Source organism: Camelina sativa, chromosome 9, assembly GCF_030686135.1.
Source record: "Camelina sativa cultivar CO46 ecotype springtype chromosome 9, ASM3068613v1".
Lineage (NCBI taxonomy): Eukaryota > Viridiplantae > Streptophyta > Magnoliopsida > Brassicales > Brassicaceae > Camelina > Camelina sativa.
In genome coordinates, this window is record NC_141888.1 from 18101101 (window position 1) to 18125627 (window position 24527).

Here is a 24527-nt window from a genome sequence, read left to right on the forward strand (position 1 = left end):
GGCTAAAGAAATAAATATATATAATAAGGTTTCTTTCGAAGAAGGGTTGGAACTTTCGAAATTAAACAAACATTTTTATGACATTATATATATATATATATATATATAAATTATTCACAAGTTTTAACATTTTGCAACACTATTTGTGAAAGATACTAATAAATTAGTAGTATAGTGTTATGCATCCCGATAAATAGTAGAAATAAGCTTTGACGTTTTAAGGGGTAAATAAAAAACGGAAAGGCAAGTGAACCAACAACACTTGATTTTCTCTACACACGTCTCTCTTTCCCTATCTTCTGCCCGTTATAAAAAATACACAAAAGTGCAAAAGGCAGCTAATCAACTCTTGATTTTTCCTTTACACAAATCTCTCTGTTTCTTCTCTCTCACTCTCTCTATCTCATCTTAGAAGTTACGACATCCAAGAGCTCATCGTCCCAAGTTCTTTGTTCTGGTTCAAATGGTATGATCGATGGACAACATCATCCGTAGATTGGCTCCTCCCTTCATGTTCTATTCTTCTAATTAAGGTTCGTACAAGTTCTCTTCACTCCCACTTCTTCAAAATCTAGTTTGAATCATCGATATATTGTTGAATTCCTGATCTTGCTGTCAGAAATGCTTGATAATCATTTTCTTATGTGAAAATTAGTCAACCAGATTATAGAGATATAGAGATCTATCACTTCTTCATTAATGGATTACATATTGGATTATTTTACATTATTATATTTAATTACAATGTGGTCTTCTCACGCAATATAATCTATGAACGTCAGCATATGGTTTGCCTCCAAAAAAAAATATTTCTGTGTAAAATGCAAAATGGATCAAACTTGAAAAAATGTATATTGATGAAACCGTGTTTTCAGAAATTACTATAGTACAATCTTGTGGAAGGTCGAAGTAATAAATAAACTCAACAGCAAAGATAATAAAAGAAGAAAGGTGAAAAAATGCCACAAGAAGTAATGAGAGGATTAAAAGGTTTGGTGGTGTCGTCCACAAGCAATGGAGATTATGAGCTTGCACAACGAAAAGCTGAAGAAACAGGTTTGTCTCATCATCATGATCATTTCTTTGTTTTTTTCTTTTATTTTATTTTTCTTTTTAAACTGTTAAATATGAAAGATGAAAATCATATAAAGTAAAGAAAAAAGAAGTTGAAGATGGACCATATTGCTAATTAGCTTTGTGATTCACAAAAAAAAAAAAAAAAAAATTAAAAAATACGTTGGATTTGAATTAGAGAAAGTCGTTTAGAAATTGCTTTATGAAAATGGCTTTCATTAGAGGGTAACCCACCACAACGGCACAACTATTATTACTTTATATATGTTTGGTGGATATACATTTACGTAATACGTTACGATTACGACTAATCAGATATAATCTATAGTAAAAATTTTCTACATTTCAAATTTTCTATAGTCTCCCAAAACCTACTTCAAACTTTTTATAACAAAGAACAAACAAAAGAAAAATTTATAAAGCAAATAAAGCTGTCAAAATCAATACTAATGATTAGAATTAAGAGTTTTTTTTTTTGGTTAACTATGGTTTCGGTTTTGGGGTTTCTTGGTTTTGATTTGATGAGGAAAACATGCCGTAAATAAGAACAATTCTTTTTCGGTTCGGTCTTGGATAAAAATATATTAAAAATCTAATTAAACATATAAATATACTATCGTAGTCAATGTCATATCATTTGTAATATATTTAATCAACAAAAATAAATTATGAATTTTGGATGATTTGGTAAACTTTGGATTCGGTTCAAATGATCCCGTACAAAAATTTCAGTGACATTTCTAGTTAATTTAATTATAATAAAATTTGGTTTGTTTAGAAAAAAAAAAAAAAAGAAAAAAATATCGGTTTCGGTTATGTTTGGTTTGGTTCCCTAGAAATAATAATGAAATATGGACTCTTTTGAAGTCCATTAAGAATCTAAGATAGAGAATTGGGCTTTCAGTCATTATCTGAGCCCAATTCATTTCCCGCGTCAAGTTTCTTTTTCCATTTTCCGAGAAACAATAATAATAATAAATGTGGGTTTGTGTCTTTGTGCATTGTCAAAAAAAAACTCAAAAGCTGTGAGAAGGTACCAAGCGGTGGCATGGCTGAGACAAATGGACCAAGGCGCGGTGGAGACACTGCCGGAAAAACCGTCGGAAGACGAATTCTCCGTCGCCCTCCGCAACGGCCTCATTCTCTGCAACGTCCTCAACAAAGTCAATCCCGGTTCCGTTCTAAAGGTCCGATTTTTTTTTTATAATATATTTTCTTACTCCTCCAATGCAACGATCTAGAGTTTACGTTCCTGTGATTATTGAATCAGGTGGTGGAGAATCCGATAACGCCAGCTATTCAGTATGCCGAGGGAGCGGCTCAGTCCGCAATTCAGTATTTTGAGAACATGAGGAACTTTCTTAAAGCTGTAGAGGATATGCAGCTTTTAACATTTGGAGCTTCTGATCTCGAAAAGGTTCTGTTTTTATCATCAAATCATGTAGTTGTTACTTAAAAGTTTTGGCTATTGAGCGTACGCATATGTCATGTTCGATGAAATTCCCCAGAGAATGATTATGTGATGAAAGATTCTTACTTTGGGTTTTTTTTTTTTTTTTTGGCAGGGAGGATCATCGAACAAGGTAGTAGATTGTATTTTGTGTTTGAAAGGTTTTTACGAGTGGAAACAAGCTGGTGGAGTGGGAGTGTGGAGGTATGGAGGGACTGTGAGGATTGTTTCATTCAATCCAAAAGGTAGCTCTCCGCGGCAGCAGTATGGGATTGGTAGTGAAAGCACCACCACTGATGAGTCTGTATCTTTGGATGAATCTGAGTCTTCTTCTCAGTATGACCAGCTTTTGGATTTTCTTCACCTTTCTAATGAGATCTCGACTGAGGAATCTGAAACTGCAATCTCCATGGCTTTTCTTTTTGATCATTTCGCGCTTCAGCTTCTACAGGCTTATATCAAAGAGAGTGATGGGTCAAACGATCTGCCTTTAAATGAAATGGTAGGTAAGACATGCTTGAGTTAAGTTTGGTTGCTCTGTTACTCTGTATTTAGTTATGCAACAATGATACATTTCATTCCTGTTGAATCATTGTTTTATCAAGATTAGAAGGATGATCTCTGTTTCACTTCTTCATTACGATTTATAGGTGATCGATAGCTTGCTCAACAGGGTAGTTAAGGATTTCTCTGCAATACTAGTTTCTCAGGGGACTCAGGTACTAGTTACTCTGCATATATACTTTATGGAAATTTTTTCTAATGTTGAGACAATTCTGAATTCTCTGTGGTCTATAATTATTTTCTGGTATATACTTGCAGCTGGGTTCGTTTCTAAAGAAGATACTGAAATGTGATAATGGAGATCTATCAAGGTCAGGGTTTCTAGAAGCAGTCTTCAGATATCTTCAGCACAGAAAAGATCTGGTGACAAAGGAGTTTTCAAAGTTTTGTAAATGTGGCGTAAAGGTAGAGTTTATTAGACCAAGCATCCGCGAGTTTTCTCCTGGTCATGCAGATGCTATTGGTGTTCAACAGAAAGAGCTGGAGGTCAGAATTTACAATTCTCTTCCGATGCTATAATTTTTGAGTTTCTTGTGTTTTGAACCTTTTCATTTGGTTAATTCTTGAATGGTATGAGAACTTTTGTTATGAGATGGATTCATTTCTTCGTTGCACTCATGTAGGAAGTAAAATCAAATTTTGTGGAAACAAGATGCCAAGTTGAACAGATGCAGTCAGAATGGCAGGAAGAACTTCAAAGAATAGGTAATGAAATTTCTCTTAACCCAAATTTCATCTTCTTGGTAATCAAAACTTACATGATAAATCATCATCACCCTCCATGGCAGTTCATCACGTTAAATCCATGGAAGTTACATCTTCTTCTTACCACAAGGTTCTGGAGGAAAATCGCTTACTTTATAATGAGGTCCAAGATCTCAAAGGTACCACCCACCTATTACATCATTGCATTTGATTTTTAGTAGGTCTTTTTAGTGTATTGACTTGTGTTATCTATGTACTGTAGGGACCATTAGAGTCTACTGCAGAGTCAGACCTTTCTTGCAAGAACAAAAAGATATGCAATCAACTGTGGATTATATTGGAGAAAATGGTAATATTATTATTAATAATCCTTTCAAGCAGGAAAAAGATGCACGAAAAATATTTGCCTTCAACAAAGTGTTTGGACAGAATGTCTCACAAGGTATGTTTTATGTTTTTTTATTCCATCGATGTCCACCTACTAGTGTAGTCTAATTTTCGCTAAGATAAAAATGAGACTTTTCTTATATATGACTTAGCTTAGTAGTATTGGTTGCTTTTGCACCAGCTAACTGTTTTCATGATGCTTTCTTGTCTATTGTCTGTCATACTGATATTTGGTTGTTAACTTACCAGAGCAAATCTACATAGACACTCAACCGGTAATAAGGTCTGTCCTTGACGGATTCAATGTTTGTATCTTCGCGTATGGGCAAACTGGTTCAGGGAAAACGTATACGATGGTATGACCATTTTAGCTTGCACAGTTACTCCCATAAACCATCAGACATTTTAGTTTCTTCTTATCTCTTGGACATTGACTGGCTTATCTCTGTTTTTTTCCGTACAGAGTGGGCCAGATCTGATGACTGAGACTACTTGGGGTGTGAACTACCGAGCTCTACGTGATCTCTTCCAGCTTTCAAATGCAAGAACACATGTGGTGACTTATGAAATTGGAGTCCAAATGATCGAAATATATAATGAACAAGTTAGAGACTTACTAGTCAGTGATGGTTCCTCCAGAAGATATCCTTTCATATAATTTATAACAAAGAAGTCTTGCGTTCTATTGATATATTAACGAATTCGCCTCGAGTTTTTCCTCTTGAGACATACGCAATAATCCTTGACCAGCTTTTCACATTAGACATACGCAATAATTCTCAACTTAATGGCCTTAATGTACCCGACGCAAGCTTGATTCCAGTTTCTAATACTCGAGATGTTCTTGATTTGATGAGGATTGGCCAAAAGAATCGTGCGGTGGGCGCTACTGCTTTGAATGAGAGGAGCAGCCGTTCTCATAGGTAATTATTTTTAGTTCAATTTCTTAGTTCAAGCGGTAAACTTTTCCTATGATCATGTAATAGTCGTTGAACTGATGTATATTCGACTGCAGTGTATTGACTGTTCACGTCCAAGGTAAAGAATTGGCCTCAGGATCCATTTTAAGAGGCTGCCTTCATCTAGTGGATTTGGCTGGAAGTGAAAGAGTAGAAAAATCTGAAGCTGTAGGCGAGAGACTCAAAGAAGCTCAACACATAAACAAATCTTTGTCTGCACTAGGAGATGTCATCTATGCACTTGCACAAAAGAGTTCCCACATTCCCTACAGAAATAGCAAGCTTACACAAGTTCTTCAGGACTCCTTAGGTAAACACTAAGACGAGGTTTTGCTAATCATATTTGTCTATACAAATTTTGTTTTCTTTTGTAGCTTCATTCTTATCTATGAAACTATGTGCAGGTGGTCAAGCGAAAACTTTAATGTTTGTGCATATTAACCCTGAAGTTAACGCGGTAGGAGAGACTATCAGTACCCTTAAGTTTGCCCAAAGGGTTGCATCTATTGAACTTGGAGCAGCTCGATCAAACAAGGAAACCGGTGAAATTCGAGATCTTAAGGATGAGGTATATACATATGGCACCCGTTTCATTTTCGTTGCAAAAAGGGAAATAAATATGTGGTAACAATTGTTTCTTTCACATTTGCAGATATCTAGCCTTAAATCGGCAATGGAGAAGAAGGAAGCAGAGCTGGAACAATTGCGATCAGGTAACATTCGGAACACAACTGAATGTCAGAGAGCAAGAGCAGTTTCTCCTTTCCATCTCCCAAGAAATGGTAACGGTGCTGGAACAAAGGCTGAGGCAAGTCCACAGCCAAACGACAGTACCAGAAGCTACGAGGTAAACCACTCAGAGACTAGTTATTTTTTTTTTAACTTTATAACTGATCAGTTGGTAATAGAACTATTATCAATATCTTTATAACTGATCAGTACCAAAAGCTACGAGGTAAACTCACTCGGAGACTAGATTTTTCTTTGTTTATATGATCATCTAATCAGTTTAGTAAACGCCATTTGCAGACCAGAAGTTGCTCAACTGGCAAGCAGAGAAAGTCAGGGTTTCCATCTGCACTGAGAAACAGAGAAGCAAGCCCGAGGATGCCGAATCTAGCAGAAGAGAGGTTAAACCCGAGTCCGAATAGGAGGTCACTATCCACAGATAGAGGATCTGCCATCAAAAGCAGGAATAAGCCCGAAGTTACTCAAAACCTTCCGGTTGCAAGAACACCTTTTCCAGCTAGAGTACCAGTAGCCAAATCCTTTGCAACTGTTCCATTGAACCCATCAGCAGAAATCACTTCAGAGACATTTCACAATCATCAGAAGTTAAGTGCTCGAAAGCTTTTCCCCGAGATTGAGGAGGAACACATCAGGCATACACTTCATATACGTCAAGGTGGTGTTAAGAAGACCAGAGTCGAGAGCAGTAAATCCAAGGCAAAGCAACCATCGCCTGGTAGGTTTCAGAAACTTGATGTTGGGATCAGTTTGCGTTCTGAGGCAGATTCTGAAGCAAAGGTAGGAAAGTATCAGACCCAAAAGGGGAACAACAACCACAATGTGATACACTCAAGATTCCAAAACTTTGACGTGGGTATCAGCCTGTTCTCTGACCTCTGTGCCGGTGACAAATCAGATTCAACACTCAAGAGTGATTCCTCAGAGACAGACAACGAACCGCCCTTGAAATCGAAGAATTCCCAAAGAAATCTGTCCAAAAACTCCCTCAACAACAAACTAAGGTTACTATGAACTCCACAAGATCTTTCACTACGTATACTCAAACAAGTGTTAACTTCATTTATATATACCGCGCAGGGCGATTTATGCTCATGAGGACACTTCACTCGTGGATGACAAGCCTTCAAATGGTACAGCCCATATCAAAGAAGGTAATAGTAATATATCTATGCCCGAGTTCAGGAGAAGCCGTTCAACGCATCATGCAAGGTTCATGGTACCATAGAAACATATCCAAAACTACAATATACCTATCTCATAAATCCCTCACACATCATTATCCTTTGTACATTCACAACTTGAAGTTGGGTTTTCTTGGTTTTGTTATGTTCTTTTCCATAGTTGTGACTGAGATTGAACCGTTCCGTTTATTATATGAACGAGTGTCCCATGCCACAAAAAGATAGTATATTTATTCTTATTGTTCATTTAGATAATTAGATATCCCGCAAAAACAGAGTGAGTCACAACATATATGTTCTTTGTGTTTGACATTAGGTTTTCTATATACACTAGTGCTAGACACAATTTTAACAAATTTTGGAACATCAATACAATCACTATATTTTTTAAATCTTCATTAGAGCTGATAAAACAATCTCAGCAAGGAAAAAAAACAAAAATTGATTTCTTGGAGCCGTTCTGTCACACAGGTCTCATATACTGATATACAATACTTATATATATCTAAGTAACATCAACACAAAACATTACATATATGTAGGCAAATTAATTATAGTGTTAACAATGTCAATGCTTATGGTGCTGTGTGTAAATGTAGTCTAAGTGAGCTTCCGTCATCATCCTTCTCTTCAAACATTCTTCATCTCCTTCTCCACAATAATCCATCCCCATCAATTTCTATTTTTAGAAAGACAAGAAAAAAACTAACAGGTTAAGAAATAGATCTTTGGTTCTCCATATAATTTACTAATTATGAGATACTTTTGAGTACAATTAGGAAGAAATAAAAAAATACACCACTGAGTTTCTCATATAGAGTATCTTTTATTAAAAGTAAAAGTTGCAGACTAAATTTCGAGTTCAAATTTCAAGTTAGGAAAGAAAAAATTAATAAGAAAATCAATAAAAAAAAAAAAAAAAAAAACCAACGTGACTGAGAAGATTTTTCTTGGTATGCATCTGAAATCATATTTTAAGTGGTTGTAGATGGACTTACATTAACCGAGTCTTCTTCCACTGATGTAGCTGAGACTAATGGATTCAGCTCTGGATCCTCTTTTCCTGGTTGTATATTAAGATTGAAAGTTTTAGAAAGATGATTTGGTATTCATAATACAGATTTAAAAAAACTTAATCATTACTGTGTTCAACATACCTCTTCGAATTGCAGACGAACTTGTTGATAAAATGAAGAAGAGAACACACAAAACAAGGCACAAGGTTTGCTTCATGTTCTTCGGCTGAGAGAGAAAGAGCAAGTGAGAAGTTTGTGACAGACAAATAACGAATATAAATATACCGAGTCGATCTGAGATTCCATTTTTTTAGAAAAATATAATACCCTTAATTTGGTTGATTTTTTTTTTTTTTGGGTTCACGTCAATATCTCAAATTTGAATCAAACTATTAAATTAAATGGGGACTTAAAAATGTCAAATGCCAAATTATGTCCTCAACACTAATGTATACAAAAATGAAAAATCAAGTAATATATAGTATTAAAATTTTAAAATGTTAATGGGATAATATGATTTTAAGTTGATTAATATGAGCCATATATAATACTCTCTCCATTTTAAAATATATGATGTTTTAGTAGAAACACACATATTAAGAAAAAGTTATTTTTAAAAAATTTAACCAATCATACTCAAGACTGCATAATATATAATATAAAATTAATCTAAAGGTTGCATAGAAAGTTGGAAACATCGTATATTATGAAACAAAAATAATTCTCTAAACATCTTATATTATGAAAGGGAGGGTGGAAAATTAAGGGGGACAGGGAAATCTTTTGTAATTCGGGTGAGTGCCAAGTTTCACACTAAATAATTGGGGAAAAAGTGTGGTCCAACCAAAGTCTTAGACATACTAAATTACTAATGCTAAAGTCTTGCCTGTTCTGTCAGAGTTTTTCCAATCTAAGTCAACTCTTCCGACAATTGTTTGACAGCTGTTTCCCATCCCTCTTCCCATTCTCTGTTCAACCTTTTTCTTTTCTTTTCTATATTTTGCTTTATAATTGCTGTTATTTTATATTAAATACTTATATACTACTATAACACTAATTATATGCTAATATAATTGTAAAGTATGGATTTTTTTTAAGATGGTAAATTAAAAACAAGTATTATGTAAGTAATATTTTCATATGTAGTGTAGACATAATAATCTATACTAATAATTTGCAGCAGTTTTTGCTTAAAAATTATTTTGAAAACAATTAGCATTCAATGCATTGTTTTTAATATTAGTTACCAAAGATTTTAAAATTAATTATAGGTAAGATTTAAAAAATAAGGAAATCTTTCTACCTTATTCAAACATAAATATATGATTCTATTTCATTTTTATTTAAATATATATTTAATATATCTTGAATTATTCCATAATACATTTAGTTAATAAAAATTGTGATTTTTTCCTGCATATGATGTAATACAAATTTTTTAAAACAGATATATATTACTCAATAGATGAATAAAAATACGGGTACAATATCCCACATCGCCAAAAAAATTGGGCAATAGTTCAGAATCATACTATAAAAGAGACCAAAATGATTCAGAATACAAATGAGTAGAAAGCTTTATGTATCAGACATTCAAAATTAAAAAAAAAAAATTATTTGGTTTATTCCGGTTATTTATTTTAAAGATTTTTAAAAAGTTAAATATGATAAATATTTAAAACTTTTTAAAAGTCAAATATTATAAATATTTATATTTTATTAAAGGTATAAATATTATAAATATTTATATGTTTTAGATATGTTAAAAATATTAATAATATTTAAACTTTATAAGAAGTTTAACTATTATAAATATTTCAACTTTTTAAAAAGTTAGAAGACCTTTAAAATATTAATAATATATTTAAACTTTTACGAAACTTCAAATATGAGAAATACACAAGTATTTTAAGAATTCTAAGTACTATAATATTTAAACTTAATTTATAAGAAGCGTCAATCTTATTAAGTGTAAATGGTTACAATCTTAATAAATAACATATAAACTCAATCTAATATTTATAATACAAAATAATAAATATTAAAAATTAAGATGTTATAGTGCGAGTTAAATATCTCGGGACGGGGTTATATAGCTGGGGGTTTTATAGATATTTATCTAAATTTAAAATATCATAAATTCGGTGTTACACTGGTAAAACATTATTTCATTATTTTGTTAACACTATCGGTATCAGAGAATAGACATATCTAATTATATTGATTAAAATAATATTATGTAAAAAAATAAATTATATTACGGTATTATATAGTTTAAACCTTAAAATTAACAATTATTATATAATTATAACATATTTAACCAACAAATACAACTTATAATTTAAATTTTTTAGTAATAAATAATTTATCCCGCGGTACACCGCGGGTCCTAATCTAGTAAGTTAGAATAAATGGTGGAACGTTGGCAGGTAATTAGTAGCATTGAATAAGAAATTAAAACCATAACGAACAACTATAAATATTTAACGAAGAATTTATAAATATTTTGGAGAAATAACAAAAGTTGTGGACAAAATTGCATAACACATATAAGCGAAACCAGCAAAGCCTATGCAAGAGGCAACACTACCACTGTCCTTTAATGCTATAGTCACTCTCCCTCTCTACACCATTTATTCTGTTTTTATGTCGATGTCATACCAGTACCAATAAATAAATGTAAACGCAAACTAAAAGGTTGACATCTAAGTAATAAGTACACTTTGATGACGAAAACAACGAGATTAGCCCTGGACATTCAGGTACTCGAGTCGAGTTCGGGTAGGAACTGATCGGGTTCGGGTTTCTCGGGTAGATGAGTTTAGGACCCAATAGGATAAACAGAAAATATCAGTTTGGGTTTTACCGGGTTCGGGTCGGTTCGGGTCTAATCTTTCAGAACCTATAAATACCCGAAAAATCGGATATCATTCGGGTTCGGGTATTTTGTACCCGATTACCCGAAATTTAACCCGAAAATCTGAATTTTACCCGATTATTCAGAAATTTTAATGTTAAATATTAAAATAAAATTTTAAAAATAAAAATTTTAAAAAATATAGCTAAACATTTCAATATAATTTTGGTTATTTTGAGTATTTTCATTATTTTGATCTAAGAAAAAATAATATTTTTGAATTTTAAGTTGTAACTTTGAATAACTATGTTATATAAAAAATATATATAACTAATATTCTCTATATATGATTTTACTACGGGTATGTCGGGTATCCATTCGGTTTCGGTTCGGTTCTGGGTTCGGTTCCGGTTCTTCGGGTTTAGGAGATAAGGACTCAATAGGGTATTTTACCGGTTCCGGGTTCGGATTCGGATCCATATTTTCGGGTAGGTTCCAGTTCGGGTTTTCGGGTCCGGTTTTTTTGCCTAGGCCTAAACGAGATAGAACGAAACAATATACACCACGTTTAATTGGTAGTACAAACAACATACTCTTTTGTCATTCTAGAATAAATTTTTTGTTTTACAATACTTATTGTTTTAGATTTGTAATACATATGTTTAACATACCAGTTTTATCTCAAATATTTTAATATGCTGACCACCAATATAAATTTGAAAATATATTAAAGAAGTGATAAAATAGAAAACATAATTATTTTCTTAGTTTGAATAAAAAATCTTAAATGACGAATAATTTAAAACAGAGCGAGTATCATTTTGATAAGAAAAAATTTTACATTTTGACTGGGGCCAAACAATGAGGATGAAGTTTTGAAGCTGAATTAAACCTCAAATCTAATTTTGAAAACAAATATTTTACATTATAGTCTTAATATTAACAATAGTTAGCTTTGATGGTATCAGATTATAAATATGTTTAAAACATACATTAACAATATTACCTTTGATATTAATTATAAATAAAAAAGTCTATGATAAAATAAGCTCAATTATACTAAAATGAGTTTTTTTTAATACACTAAAACGAGATTTTGTTCCAAAAATACTATTACTGTTTTTTTTTGGGTCAAAATATCACTGAGATATTTTTCCGAAAATACTACAAAATTAAATTAAATTCTAAACCTTAAGAAATAGACCTAAACTCAAATTCAAACTTTTAAATTATAAACTCTTAATAATAGTTTTTAGTGTAAGTGATATTTTTGAACTAAAATATTTATTTAAAAAATAATTTTGGAATAAAAACTTAATTTACTAGTATTTTAGAGTTTTTTTTTTTTGAAAATTAAAATCAGTATAAATAGAGTTTCGTCTATTCGTCTAATTGATATAATATACATAATACATGGATGGATTTTGCACACCAAACAATGGACTTGTTCACATGCAAGTTTTCGGGAATTGCTAACTTTGGTACAACGTATATGCGTACCATTAAAAAGGTCACAAAAGTTCAATAGAATGACTGCATAGATCTAGTATATTTTTTAAAAAATCTTATTTTGATCCATATTCTATCAAGAATGATGGATCATTACGTTATAATCGTTATTGTACGTATATGATTATATAAACTCACATATTTTGGGACACTCACTTATTACGCCTTGAGGAGACAAACCCTAACCCCAAAGCTTTATCTCTTTAGCAACGACAAGGACAAGACACCACTTACTTCTATGGAATCTTATATCACAAAAATAAAACTCTTTTATAACCTTTACATCTATATAAATACAGAAACAAACACTATATAAGTGTAGCAGGTGAGTGGAATCTGCTCACACCGATACTAATAAGTAATAATACTACATACAAAATGTAATTGTATCAGTGATTCACATGTGAAATGATATAATGTATTGTAAACTGATACGTTGAGTAAAGTTAACTGTGAAGATATAGAAAAATTGGTATTTTCTTTGAACATAAGAATTTGCATGGATAAGAATCCTTTCTCTGTTATACACTAAAACAAGAGTTATTCCCTATTTCCCTTACCTTTGTTGTTATCTCTGCAAGTCTTCTCTACCGTCTCCTTTCACTCCTGATCAGTTTACAACTAGGAGGATTAATTATATCACTTAATGGAAGTGTTATGTTGTTGTATGTAGTATATAAAGGATAAAAAGGATGAGTTTGTCAGCTGATCAGGTCTCATTTCAGGCAGCGTCTAGACTCTCTCTTAACTTGAGCGTCTCAAGTTTCAGTTTCCTTATTGCTTCTCTCCCCAAGTAAGGTATTAGAATCATCCTATAATGTATTGATTAGCTTCTTGACATTGTCTTTCATATTACCACAAGGTTGCATCAAGAAAAAGAAGATAAAATCCATGTACTCGCGTCTTTCTTAGGTTAGGCGATATTGAGAACTACTTGAGCAGCAAAGGGTCTCTTGATTTACAGCGTGCCTTCCCAAGCGGAGCGGGCTGAGACGGTAAGCATTGTGGAACACCTCTCTCTAGCTACATATTCAATCACTCTGCTCCGATCCATTTCAAAATTTTAAGAACTTGTAATTCTGTTTATGTACCAACAGTGGTTTCAATATTATATGAGATACAAACAGAAGCGAGTTCCTTGGAAATAACTTTGACTGTTTCCTTAAATCGTTGGTTCTGAACAAGCGGGAAAAACCATGCACTTGATAGGGTGCTACAAGAGGAGGGAAACAGAACACATATCAACTGTTCATCCCCTGCTTTGCTTGGCCTTGTGCTGAAACAATGCTCATGGAAACAATATATAATCTGACCAATCCCAAATGATGGTTCAATTACTGACGCAGCGATCGCTCTTTTTTGATTGACGCCATATTCTTCTCGATTCTCACTAGTCACTATGTTCTTTAGGGTACACATGTAAAACTACTCCACTTCCTCTTTGGATTCCAGGGTTGCGTAACTTGCGTTTTAGCTTCTAGCTTATTCATCCATCGACTAACAAAACATTTAACCAAGCATGTTATTTCATTATAAACCATGACGATGAGACAAAGAAAGAAGCATTTCAGTAAAACAATAGACTTCAGTCAGTCTACCTCCAATGATTCAACCTCACATTCTTTTGATTTTCCTTAGAATACAAGACCCAACTTTTTCGTTACAGGAGTAACTACAAGTTTCTGAAATGAAAGAGAACCATATTAAGGTCAAGTTATGATTTACTTATGAAGACAGAGATGAAAATGTTGAGGTTCTGCAATACCTATACTTTTACGCGAGCTTAATGGCAGCATCTATCTTCGGCTTCGCTGCTTTTGAAGCTTTGTGAGAATACGGACGACGTTCCCCTGAGCTTCGTCGGAGGATGATTTAGCTGATAACGATTTTCGAAGAAGAGTCTCCTCTGTTTGAGTTTTGATCGAACCAAACGGTTATCCGGCTTTTTCAACTTTTAAGAACCAATCTCAGCCGAATTCAATTGAATTTCACGAAATTTTACCAAATTCTTTTACATTCCCTGCACTAACCGGCCAAACCAAACATAGTTATTCTACAAAAAAAAAAACCGAATTAAAATCAATAACTGAACCGATTTAAACCAAATTTTATTCGGTGACTCTTTAACTGAAAAAACCGGATCCCCGGTTCGAAGTCGCAGAAACAAGAACCCTAAAGAGACCAAAGCACTTGAAACGCTCTGTTATAAATACTCTTCCCTAAAAACCCTTTCTTCTCTTCTTCCATTCTTTAGCTGTCATAAACCCTAAAAAATCCTATCTTTTTCACACTTATCATCCTCGATTCTTAGCTATGGAGTTCTGGGGTAAGAATCTTCTCTCTTTTGAGTCGTTTAATCAGTGATTTGTGTCTCAGTTTGGTTTTCTAAAACCTCTTTAGGATAATCTGTTTTTGAGCTCTCTTGTGGCTTTTTAAGTTGAAATATTGATTGGAAAAGGAATATATTGTAATAGGAAATGGTATGGTAGGGAATAACTTAAAGCTGTTTTTGGATATTCATTTTGATTTTTTTTTTTTTTTTTTTTTTTTGTAAATGATGTAATCAGGTATTGAAGTTAAACCAGGAAAGCCAGTTAAAGTGACTCCTGAAAGGCACACACTTATCCACGTTTCTCAGGTTTAGTATCAAATGTAACAATTAGATGTGATTCTGAGCGTTTTTAAGGTTCATTGTAACAATCTTGGAACTTCCTTTGTGATTTGTGTGTGTGTGTGTGTGTAGGCATCACTTGGAGAATGTAAAAACAAGAAGGAAGAGTTTGTGTCTGTACATGTAAAGGTTGGTGACCAGAAACTTGTCATGGGAAACCTATCAACTGAGAACATCCCGCAGCTTTTCTGTGATTTGGTATTCGAGAAAGAGTTTGAGCTTTCTCACAACTGGGGCAAAGGAAGTCTTTACTTTGTTGGATACACATCTCCCAACATTGCAGATAAATATCCTTTGATGATGTTTTTTTATTGCAACTTTTGTGTTTGGTTTTTAGATAGTTTCTCTATTGATTTGTGTTTCCATGGTGATTTCCTTAACTCTTACTCGATTGTGTATTTTCACTGATGGAGAAGACTTTTCTGGTGAGTCTCACTTTTGATTCACTTTCTGACTGTGATATTAGCTTGGCTGCTAATAAGTCACTATATATATCTTGATTTGACAGATTCAGAGGAAGAAGAGGAAGAGGTTGAAGAAGTCCCTGCCACCATTACCGCTAATGGTACTTAAACTAGGCAGAGACTACTACTTGCTGTCTTGATTTGTTTTTCTTGATGCTTGGTAAATAACGACTTTCAGTTGCAGGGAATCCAAAACCAAAGGCCAAGCCTGCACAAGTGAAAAAGAATGCAAAGCCAGCCGATGGAGTGAGTTTGCTATAGCTTTCTGTGATTTGTCTCTTTGTTTGCTATAGCTTTCTGTTTGATTTGTCTCTTTTGTTGAGTGAGGAGATGAGACATGTTTTTCTCAAGAAATGTTTAGTGACACATGCTTGTGTCATGATTCTTGCAGATGGTTGTTGATGAGGATTCAGAGGAAGAAGAAGAGACACCTACACCTAAGAAGCCTGTATCAAGCAAGAAGAGAGCAAATGAAGAAGCCCCTAAAACACCTGTGTCATCAAAGAAGGCGAAAGTAGCAGTTACTCCTCAGAAAACAGGTAGAGATATACAAACATTTTATGCACTGACTAAGAAAAACATAAGTAGTGTGATTTGAACCTGCGTATCTTCTTTGGCACAGATGAGAAGAAGAAGGGTGGAAAAAACCCTGCAACCCAGAGCCCAAAGTCAGCCAGTCAAGTCTCCTGTGGTTCATGCAAGAAGTGAGACTCTCTCACTCTCTCTTTATCCAACTATCTCTTCATTGCTCATATTTATTCGTGTAATAACATTTTTGCTTATTGGCTGATCAGGACGTTCAACTCAGGGAATGCACTTGAGTCTCACAACAAGGCCAAGCACGCTGCTGCCAAGTGAAGTGGTTTCTTAGAGAGCTTATCAACCAAATTACTCTGTTTTGGGTTTCTGAGTAGGATCATTATGATATCTTTGGAATTTTGCTTCTAGTCTTTATGAAACCTTCGGATTTTCTTATCCTTTTTTTGGATAACAAGTTTTGATTAAAGAAAGCCAGTTGAAATCTAATTACTAGTTAGCTAATCATATGGTGGAAATGGTTGCTTAAAATTGAAAAATTGGGTTGAACAAAATTGGGTTGAATAGTATTCAACTCATTTCATCTGAACAAGTTGAACACTTTTGCTGTAGGATTAGTTTATTTTTTCAACTTTTTAAGTTGAAGGGGCTGAATAATTTTTTTCAACCTATTCAACCTTTTCAATGCAAATGGTGAAAATTGGTTGAAAAAAATTATTCAACCTGTTCAATCCCTTCAACCTTGCAACTATTTGCACTCATAAATGAATTAAAATCTGGTTCAATTCACACTAAATAACCCGGAACACAATAATTTTGAGGAACCGGTTGAGCCGGTCAAATCAGGTCAACAACAAAAAAAGAAGGAAACTAATCTTTAATTGAGAAATTAATTAGCTTTTCTTTGATAGAATAGGCAAATTTCCTTTTTCTGCAATTTCATCATCTGATCACCAAAATAGGTTTCTCTTTCAGAGTTCTTCTTCTACTTACAAACACACTCACAATTCCAAACAATGTCTCCTTTCTCTTCATTATCTTCAAAGATTTCGCAACTTTCTTCTCTGTCAAAAACAATGATATACGTAGGATTTAGTCACAGATAGATTCCGTCCGACGCAGACTTCATCAAACTCGCAATCAAATACGATCTTATCCTTGATGCAATGCTGTTTTCACTATGGATAGTGGTACTTGTTCAAACAGGAATACCTAAGATGGTGATCGATTACCACACCTTCCAGATCTCGAAAGCAACTTCTCGTGAGACGATGAGGCATCTGGCTATCATGATAAGAAGTGTAAGTGTTAATTGGTATTTTCCTGTTAATAGAATCATATATGCATCAATTGACCCTATTTTGTCGTTGGCCGATAAGACCATTGATATCAAAAGGATTGACAAAGAGATGGCTATGTTATGTGGTCTCTTGGCTTTGGTCTTGTTGCTCATGAACCTGTTCGGATTCTTTGGGGGGAGTTTTGTGTCTACTTGTTTCTCCTCCGTTTTTCTTCTTGGTTCAACAATTCATCAAGCGAAGAAACGTTATAGAATCTCGAGATTCGATTGCTTGGAGTCGAAGATTCAAACCACACGGATTGGTTTTAGGGTTGAATTCAATTGTTTGTTTTTTCAGGTATTACGTTGAGTAAACTGTTGATGTCCGAATCAGTCACAATTAGTATGTTTAGTTCGGTAAAAAGGAGGTCGAAGTTCTCTTCTATTTAATCGGTGCCGAGACACAAAAGACGGGTTACAACACGACTTAAATGAGTTACAAGAACAGTTGAGGATGATAGACGAGCTAATAACTCGTCGATTCCTAAGCTGTTGACTTTGAAGCCGTTGACTCTTGCTTGGACGAGCTAGGGCTCTTGTACTTCTGTATGAATTCTCTTGCCTTTTTCCGCGATCCTCGCTCCCGAAGACTGTACGCCTGTATTTATAGGGAATCGTGTCGGTTCGTCCACTTAAAAGACCATAATACCCCTCCTTCCTTAGGAGGTTTATTTTGGGCTTTTTCCTGGGCCAGGCCTTTTGTTTAGGGTGAGATCCTCTTTAAGTTCGTATATATGTATACATATATATGTTTCAAGCTTTATTCTGACACCGTTTCTATCGTCCTTTTCTAGCCGAGACAATGGGCAAGTTGAATCTGAACCTTCCTGACGCATTTGCTCGTTATCGCCGAACTGTAGAGCCGTCATCCATTCCTCGTTCGACTCCCCAACCAGATGCTCGTCGTGCTGTCTCTTCTTCTGGTGCTGGTTCGACCAAGAAGGTTCCTTCTCGATCACATCAGTCGTCCGATACTCAATCGAAACACCTTTCCAAGCCTCTTCCCCCAAATCGCCGCACTGAATCTGCTGAGACACTCCCGAGGAGGAAGGTGGACGAGACTTCTGGCCGTGATACTGAGGTCACAAGAGGTTCTCAGAAGAGGAAGAAGGGTGTTGACCAAGAGTGACATGACCCGTCGAAGAGGCAAAAAATGTTTGAATTTGGTTGGAGTTTTTCCCACACTTCCGAGGCTCGTGCTTTTCTGAATGACTCCTCCGCTTGCTCCGAGCTCTTTTGGAAGATTCATTTCGGACCTGGTCGCATACCCTCTGTTGAGAAGACGAGGGAAGCGAATGCAATTGCCAACGTGGCTCACGCCTCTTTTGAGGTTTGTTCGTTCAACCCGTTTCTTTCTTTTGCTCTCCTTTTTTTTTTGTTCTTACCCCCCCCCCCTTTTTTTTTTGGAAATAGCTTATAGCCCGAACAAATCGCTTAACCTCGCACTACGAGCGTCGCATCCATGACCTGGAGGACGATCGGTCAGGAGCATCAACTTTTTCTGAGAGGATTGAACGCCTCGAGGCCCAGTTAGGAGAAGCTGTTCAATCCAATCAGAGGCTCAGCGACGAGGTATCGAAATTCGAGAGCCAACGGCGCAAATGGGTCGCAGAGCGGGATGATCTTAAGATGAAGCTTGAGACGTCGAATGCTGCTTGTGCTAGGATGGAGCTTACTCTCAACTCTGAGACAAGGAGGCTCAGAGATCGGCGAGAGGACTTTGGGTATCATGAGAGGATTAAGGCTTTTCATGAAATGGCCGTTCGTGTGTAGAGGTTGCTAACCAAACACAAGGAGTATGCCGATGCGGTCGAAGCGTCGAGGGAGAAATTCCTCGAGTATAACCAAGCCGTTGGGAATGTCCAGATGCTCGAAACGCTCGTCGCCGAGGCACAAATTTCTATACTCGAGGAGGGCATCAAGGACAAGGTCGTCGCTGTGATGAATCAGCTGAAGGGCGAGGTCGAGGATTTCGATCTTCCGGATATTACTGATGCTGACTTTGGTGTGTCCAGGGTTTTTGCCGGGCCTCTTCCTCCGATTCCGGCATGGGTCTCCTCTCCCGTTAGCGGGGATGGAGATGGGTCTGAGAGCAGAGAAATTGAAGGGGACGGGGGCGAAAAACAGAACGAACAGGAGCAGGTTGACGACCCTCCCGCTGATGGAACCGAAGAGCAGATCGCCAACCTTCCTACCGACGATCTACCACGTTCTGCGACCCCCAGGCATGAGTCTCCGGTTACTGGTTTAGTCTCATAATTGCTTTATTGTCTTAGTTGCCGTGTTGAGGGGTCGGCTCCCTCGTACTTTTGTGTGCCGTGTGTAGGGGTCGGCTCCCTTGAAAACTCTATCCTTTTGGTTGGGCATTTATTTAGGACCTCATTTAATGCCTTTGACTTTTGAAACGCTGCTTATTGGTCGTACTTGTTGGGACTTGTGACTTGTGCCCTATAAATAGCCTTCCTGGTTCACTTCATTTTTGTTATCTTGGTGAGTTTTGTTACGTTTGTAGGGAAGAGGTGCTCTGATTCCGGTGATTACAAGGTTGGCGTGGTTGCGGAGAACGTGGGAACGACTTGCCATGGGACCGGACGAGGCAATTCATGCGGAACTTGCCTATTGTCATGCACGCATTCGGCGGCTGAGGGCCTACATCATCGCCACTCGTCGTTCGTTTGAGCGTTACTTCTCCTTCTGCCGTATTGACTGGCAAGTAGAGTGCCTCGAAATTTTGATCAACGAAGGGCTCTTGGTACCAAGATTGCGATGGGACGAACTGCTGGAAGAACGCTCTCGTCGTGGGGCGTTGTTTGCAGAAGTGTCAGTACTCGACCTTGAACCAGGCGATCTGGAGGTTGTCGGTCGAAGGCTGTTTGAGGGTCATGCAGATATTGAGGCTTGTAAAACTCGTATCGACGTGCTTCGTCGTTACATCACACAATTGGAGAGCACGAGGCACTATTTTTGTGAAAGTAACCACGCTGAAGGAATCTGCACGTATCTCGAGGAGATGGTTGCGGGAGGTGCGAGCGCTCCAATGAAAGTGCTAAAGGGTTTGAAGGAGTCGTGCCTCTATTGGCGGACAATGATCGGCGGATTGGAGTTTGACAAACTGTCCAGTGCCAACCTAGGCCTTGAGTGATTTGTGTGGAATTTGTTCGCCAGGAACAGCTTTTTTTAACGCTCCTCCCCTTTTTTTTCAGATGTGGCGTATTGGGGTCGACACCCGTTTATCATTGCTCAATTAAATAAAGTTTTTTTTTATACGCGAGTTACGACTCGACTGTTTTCGTTTTTTTTTAATGAGATGCAACTTGTGAAGGTCGGCTTATCTTTGCGTGCGAGTTATGACTTGGCTTTTATAAGGTGCGACTCGAGTAGGTCGGCTTACCCTCTTGTGCAAGTTGCGACTCGGCTTACAATAATACGTCGGAACGTCGAGTCATCACCGGGCCAGGGTAATAACTGAAATAACTTTGCAAACGACGACTCATTCTTATGAGAAAGAAATTTTTTTATTACTGGCAGTTGTGTCCCGTAAAATGGGACTGCCTACGTACCCTCCGATAAGGAAGGATCAAGCCGCTCGTATTGCACATTATATGGTTATTCAAACTATTGAAAGAATGAGCTGGATATAGCCGAGCTTGTTTAGTTTTTTTTTTTAGTAGTAGTAGCGCTTTAGATGCATCGAATTCCAAGACCTCGGCACTGGTTCGCCGCCCATTGTCAAGAGTTCGTACACGCTGGGATGAACGACCTTTAATACTAGGTATGGGCCTTCCCAATTGGCTCCCATTTTTACGGCATCTGGCTCGGCAGTGTTTTCGAAGACCTTACGGAGGACGAGATCCCCTTTGTCGAAATGCCGGTTGTGGACTTTCTTGTTGTAATATTTTGCTGCGGCGAGCTGATAGTTCTGGATTCGTAGGAGCGCCTTGTCTCGTTCTTCTTCCAACTCGTCGAGTCTATCCGTGAGCATCTAATTATTCAGCACGGTGTTTTGGACGAGCATTGTTCGTCGGAGACTCGAGCTGCCGACCTCAGCGGGTGCCATTGCTTCCATCCCATAAGCAAGGGAGAATGGGGTTTGGTTAGTTGACGTCCTCGGGGTTGTTCGGTAGGACCAGAGTACTCCGTCAAGTTCATCCGCCCAAACACCCTTCTTGGCGTCCAATCTTTTCTTCAGGCCATCGAGTATGGTTTTATTTGTTGCTTCAGCCTGGCCGTTTCCTTGTGGATACCTCAGCGTCGACTTTCTCAATTTGATTCGCCACCGTGCGCAAAATTTTTTGAATTGCATGGAGATGAACTGCGACCCGTTGTCAGTGACTATTTCGTAGGGGAGACCATGGCGACAAATTATATACTTCCAGACGAAGAGTTGGACGTCCTTGGCCTTGATGTTGGCGTAAGACTCGGCTTCGACCATTTTGGTGAAAAAATAATCAGTGAGGACGAGTATATACCGCTTCTGTCTAGAGGTCGGTGGCGGGCCAATGATGTCCATTGCCCAGCGCATGAAAGGGTAAGGAGCTACTCCGGCTTGCAAGAGTTCGGTCAGCTGATTAATAATGGGGGCGTGTCGCTGGCAATTTTCACACTTGGCGACGAACCTTTCGCAATCGGCCAGTAATGACCATGCTTCTTGATTCGTAGTGCTAAGGCTCGGCCACCAGAGTGGTTTCCTCCAGCTCCCTCGTGAGTCTCCATCATGACGCGCTCGGTGTCATCGCCGTGTATGCAAAGTAACATGGCTCCTAACGCCGTCCATCGAAGTAAATGGTCTTTCATCAGGGTGTAGCGGGCGGCCTTGGCCTTTAATCTTTGTCTGGCCCATTTGTCTGTCGGTACGTCGCCGTCAGCGACATATGCACGGATTTCAACTCGCCAATCCGTCACGTCATTTTCTGATGGAGGTTCGCATCCTCGGCGTGACCTCATTGTCCGATAGGTTGTCCGGATTTTGTTGGGCTGGTGAAGAGCGAGGCATGTTTCGGCGTGCGTTTTACCTATGCTTGGCGTATCAATGCTTTCGACCAGGATAATTCGTTGAAGATCGGGATCCGACGTTGAGGCGAGTGCTGCTAAAGCGTCGGCCGGGACGTTATCTCCTCTGGGGATTTTGATGAGCTCGAACTCGTCAAAGCGTTTGGACAAAATCCTAACGACGTCAAGGTAAGCGTCCATGGGTTCGCTTTTGGTATCATACTCACCGCTGAACTGGTTGGCGATGAGTTGAGAGTCGCAAAAAGCTCGTATTCGCTTGATTTGCATTCCGTTGGCGAGCCTAAGCCCGACAATGAGTGCTTCATACTCGGCGACGTTGTTGGTTGCCTGGAATCGAAGACGGAAGGATTGCTCCAAAATTTCTCCGGTCGGCAAAGTTAGTCGAATCAATTCCCGACCCAAGGTGAGAGGATGCACCGTCCACGTGCAGGATCCATCGGTCGTCTGAAGGGTCGATGGGTGTTGGTTCGGCTTCTCCTAATGGTAGTTCGATTAAAAAGTCGGCTAGTACTTGGGACTTAGCAGCCGGAGGAGTTCGATACTCGATGTCGTACTCGCTGAGTTTGATCGCCCACTTTGTTAACCAACCGGACTGGTTCGGGCTGTGCAGTATAGATCGTAATGGTTGATTGGACAAGACAGCGACAGTGTGTGACTGGAAGTACGGTCGGAGCTTTCTTGCTGATGTGATGACAGCTAGGGCGACCTTCTCGACTGTTGGGTAGCGGGTTTCTGCGTCGTCGAGTGATTTGCTTACGTAAAAGATAGGTCGTTGTTCTCCACAATCGTCTTTGATGAGTACACCACTGACGGCCGACTCGGAGATCGCAATATAAAGAAATAAGATTTCGCCGAGCTTCGGCTTTGCTAAGATCGGCGGAGTCGATAAATAAATTTTTAACTTGTTGAACGCGCTGTGATAGGCTTCGGTCTATTCGAACTTGCCCTTGGTTTTGAGAAGCTGGTAGAATGGCAGAACTTGTCGGTCGATCTGGGTATAAAACGGTTCAAAGCGGCAATTCGTCCAGTTAATCGTTGTACCTCTCTGGCATTCTTTGGCAATGGTAAATCGATGATCGCTTTAATTTGCTTTGGGTTCGCCTCGATGCATTGCCTAGTTACCAGATATCCAAGGAATTCACCGGATTTAACTGCAAATGTGCATTTGGCCGGGTTCAGCTTCATCCCGTACTTGTTCAGGGTGTCGAAGCATTGTCTTAGATGAGTGATATGATCCTTTGAATGCTGTGATTTGACGAGCATGTCGTCGATATAGACTTCCATAGTCCCGCATTTTTCAGGCCGATGGGCATGACCTTATAACAGTATGTCCCCCTATCCGTGATAAACGACGTTTTTTCCTGGTCGTCCTTGTGCATTAGAATCTGGTTGTATTCAGAGAAGGCGTCCATAAAGCTTAACAGCTCGTTGCATGCGGTTGCCTCGACGAGTTGATCAATCCTTGGTAATGGGAAACTATCCTTCGGGCAGACTTTATTGAGATTGGTAATGGGAAACTCGCCACTTTCCGTTCTTTTTATTGACGACTACCGGATTAGCTAACCATTCAGGATATTTGACTTCCATGATTGATCCGGCGCCGAGGAGCTTTTCAACTTCGTCGTTCACTGCTTGTGATCGCTCGGGACCTAACTTGCGCCGCTTATGCTTAACCGGCTTATGCGTTGGGTCAGCATTGAGTTCGTGAGTCGTGACGCTTGGATCGATCCCCTTCATATCAGTCACGCTCCATGCAAACGTCAAGATGTTGGTTTTGAGGAAGAGTATTAACTCGTTACGCATGGCCGAAGTTATCTCCGTGCGGATATTCACACATCGTTTCTTATCGTCCTCGTCGAGACTCACCTCTTCGACCGCGGCAACGCCTTGTTGGACAGGGGTCGGTCTTCCATCTGTTGGCGACGTGCTATCGTCACCGACCCGCTGCTTTGATTGCTATAATTTCTTTCCGGTGCGAAACTTATGCTCGAACAGGAAGCAGGCCCTTGCGGTTTGCTGGTTACCACACAGTGTGTATATTCCTTTTGAAGTTG

The 24527-nt window shown here is 37.8% G+C and overlaps 4 protein-coding genes across 7 annotated transcripts; 2 read left to right on the forward strand and 2 right to left on the reverse strand.

Annotated features, from left to right (window-relative positions):
* Positions 1-151: 151 nt before the first annotated feature.
* LOC104710936 (kinesin-like protein KIN-14F) lies at positions 152-7290 on the forward strand. 2 transcript variants are annotated; one of them, XM_010427588.2, is made up of 18 exons: positions 152-533; positions 876-1056; positions 2098-2261; positions 2345-2491; positions 2640-3026; positions 3175-3243; positions 3347-3574; positions 3712-3793; positions 3877-3972; positions 4056-4235; positions 4430-4536; positions 4644-4822; positions 4939-5103; positions 5196-5449; positions 5544-5707; positions 5792-5986; positions 6169-6890; positions 6967-7290. In XM_010427588.2, the coding sequence occupies exons 2-18, from the start codon at positions 960-962 to the stop codon at positions 7112-7114; spliced, it is 3384 nt and encodes a 1127-aa protein (XP_010425890.2). In that variant the 5' UTR covers positions 152-533; positions 876-959; the 3' UTR covers positions 7115-7290. The 2 variants fall into 2 exon arrangements, with proteins under 2 accessions (XP_010425890.2, XP_087320675.1); XM_087464549.1 differs by having other exon boundaries at positions 220-533; positions 930-1056.
* A 206-nt stretch (positions 7291-7496) lies between these two features.
* On the reverse strand, positions 7497-8385 carry LOC104710937 (putative phytosulfokines 6). Its single transcript, XM_010427589.3, has 3 exons — positions 8228-8385; positions 8069-8133; positions 7497-7749 (listed from the first exon to the last, which is right to left on the reverse strand). Exons 1-3 carry the CDS (start codon positions 8301-8303, stop codon positions 7639-7641), a joined length of 252 nt encoding a protein of 83 aa, XP_010425891.1. The 5' UTR covers positions 8304-8385; the 3' UTR covers positions 7497-7638.
* A 6221-nt stretch (positions 8386-14606) lies between these two features.
* On the forward strand, positions 14607-16613 carry LOC104710938 (histone deacetylase HDT1). 3 transcript variants are annotated; one of them, XM_010427590.3, is made up of 9 exons: positions 14607-14778; positions 15020-15090; positions 15196-15410; positions 15529-15548; positions 15632-15688; positions 15766-15833; positions 15979-16126; positions 16210-16291; positions 16382-16613. In XM_010427590.3, the coding sequence occupies exons 1-9, from the start codon at positions 14766-14768 to the stop codon at positions 16443-16445; spliced, it is 738 nt and encodes a 245-aa protein (XP_010425892.1). In that variant the 5' UTR covers positions 14607-14765; the 3' UTR covers positions 16446-16613. The 3 variants fall into 3 exon arrangements, with proteins under 3 accessions (XP_010425892.1, XP_010425893.1, XP_087320676.1); XM_010427591.3 differs by having other exon boundaries at positions 15772-15833; XM_087464550.1 differs by lacking the exon at positions 15020-15090 and having other exon boundaries at positions 14642-14778.
* Positions 16614-21127: 4514 nt separating this feature from the next.
* On the reverse strand, positions 21128-21445 carry LOC147938250 (uncharacterized). Its single transcript, XM_087465545.1, has one exon. The coding sequence runs from the start codon at positions 21443-21445 to the stop codon at positions 21128-21130; it is 318 nt and encodes a 105-aa protein (XP_087321671.1).
* Between the last annotated feature and the right edge of the window lie 3082 nt (positions 21446-24527).

Coding starts and splice junctions, on each gene's coding strand:
- LOC104710936 (XM_010427588.2), top strand. CDS start 960: ATGCCACAAGAAGTAATGAGAGGATTAAAAGGTTTGGTGGTGTCGTCC. Junction 3,027..3,174: donor ATCTGCCTTTAAATGAAATG/GTAGGTAAGACA, acceptor TACGATTTATAG/GTGATCGATAGCTTGCTCAA. Junction 6,891..6,966: donor TCCCTCAACAACAAACTAAG/GTTACTATGAAC, acceptor TATACCGCGCAG/GGCGATTTATGCTCATGAGG.
- LOC104710937 (XM_010427589.3), bottom strand. CDS start 8,303: ATGAAGCAAACCTTGTGCCTTGTTTTGTGTGTTCTCTTCTTCATTTTA. Junction 8,134..8,227: donor TTCGTCTGCAATTCGAAGAG/GTATGTTGAACA, acceptor ATATACAACCAG/GAAAAGAGGATCCAGAGCTG. Junction 7,750..8,068: donor TGGAAGAAGACTCGGTTAAT/GTAAGTCCATCT, acceptor TTCTAAAAATAG/AAATTGATGGGGATGGATTA.
- LOC104710938 (XM_010427590.3), top strand. Junction 15,091..15,195: donor CACTTATCCACGTTTCTCAG/GTTTAGTATCAA, acceptor GTGTGTGTGTAG/GCATCACTTGGAGAATGTAA. Junction 15,689..15,765: donor TGCCACCATTACCGCTAATG/GTACTTAAACTA, acceptor AACGACTTTCAG/TTGCAGGGAATCCAAAACCA.
- LOC147938250 (XM_087465545.1), bottom strand. CDS start 21,445: ATGCTCACGGATAGACTCGACGAGTTGGAAGAAGAACGAGACAAGGCG.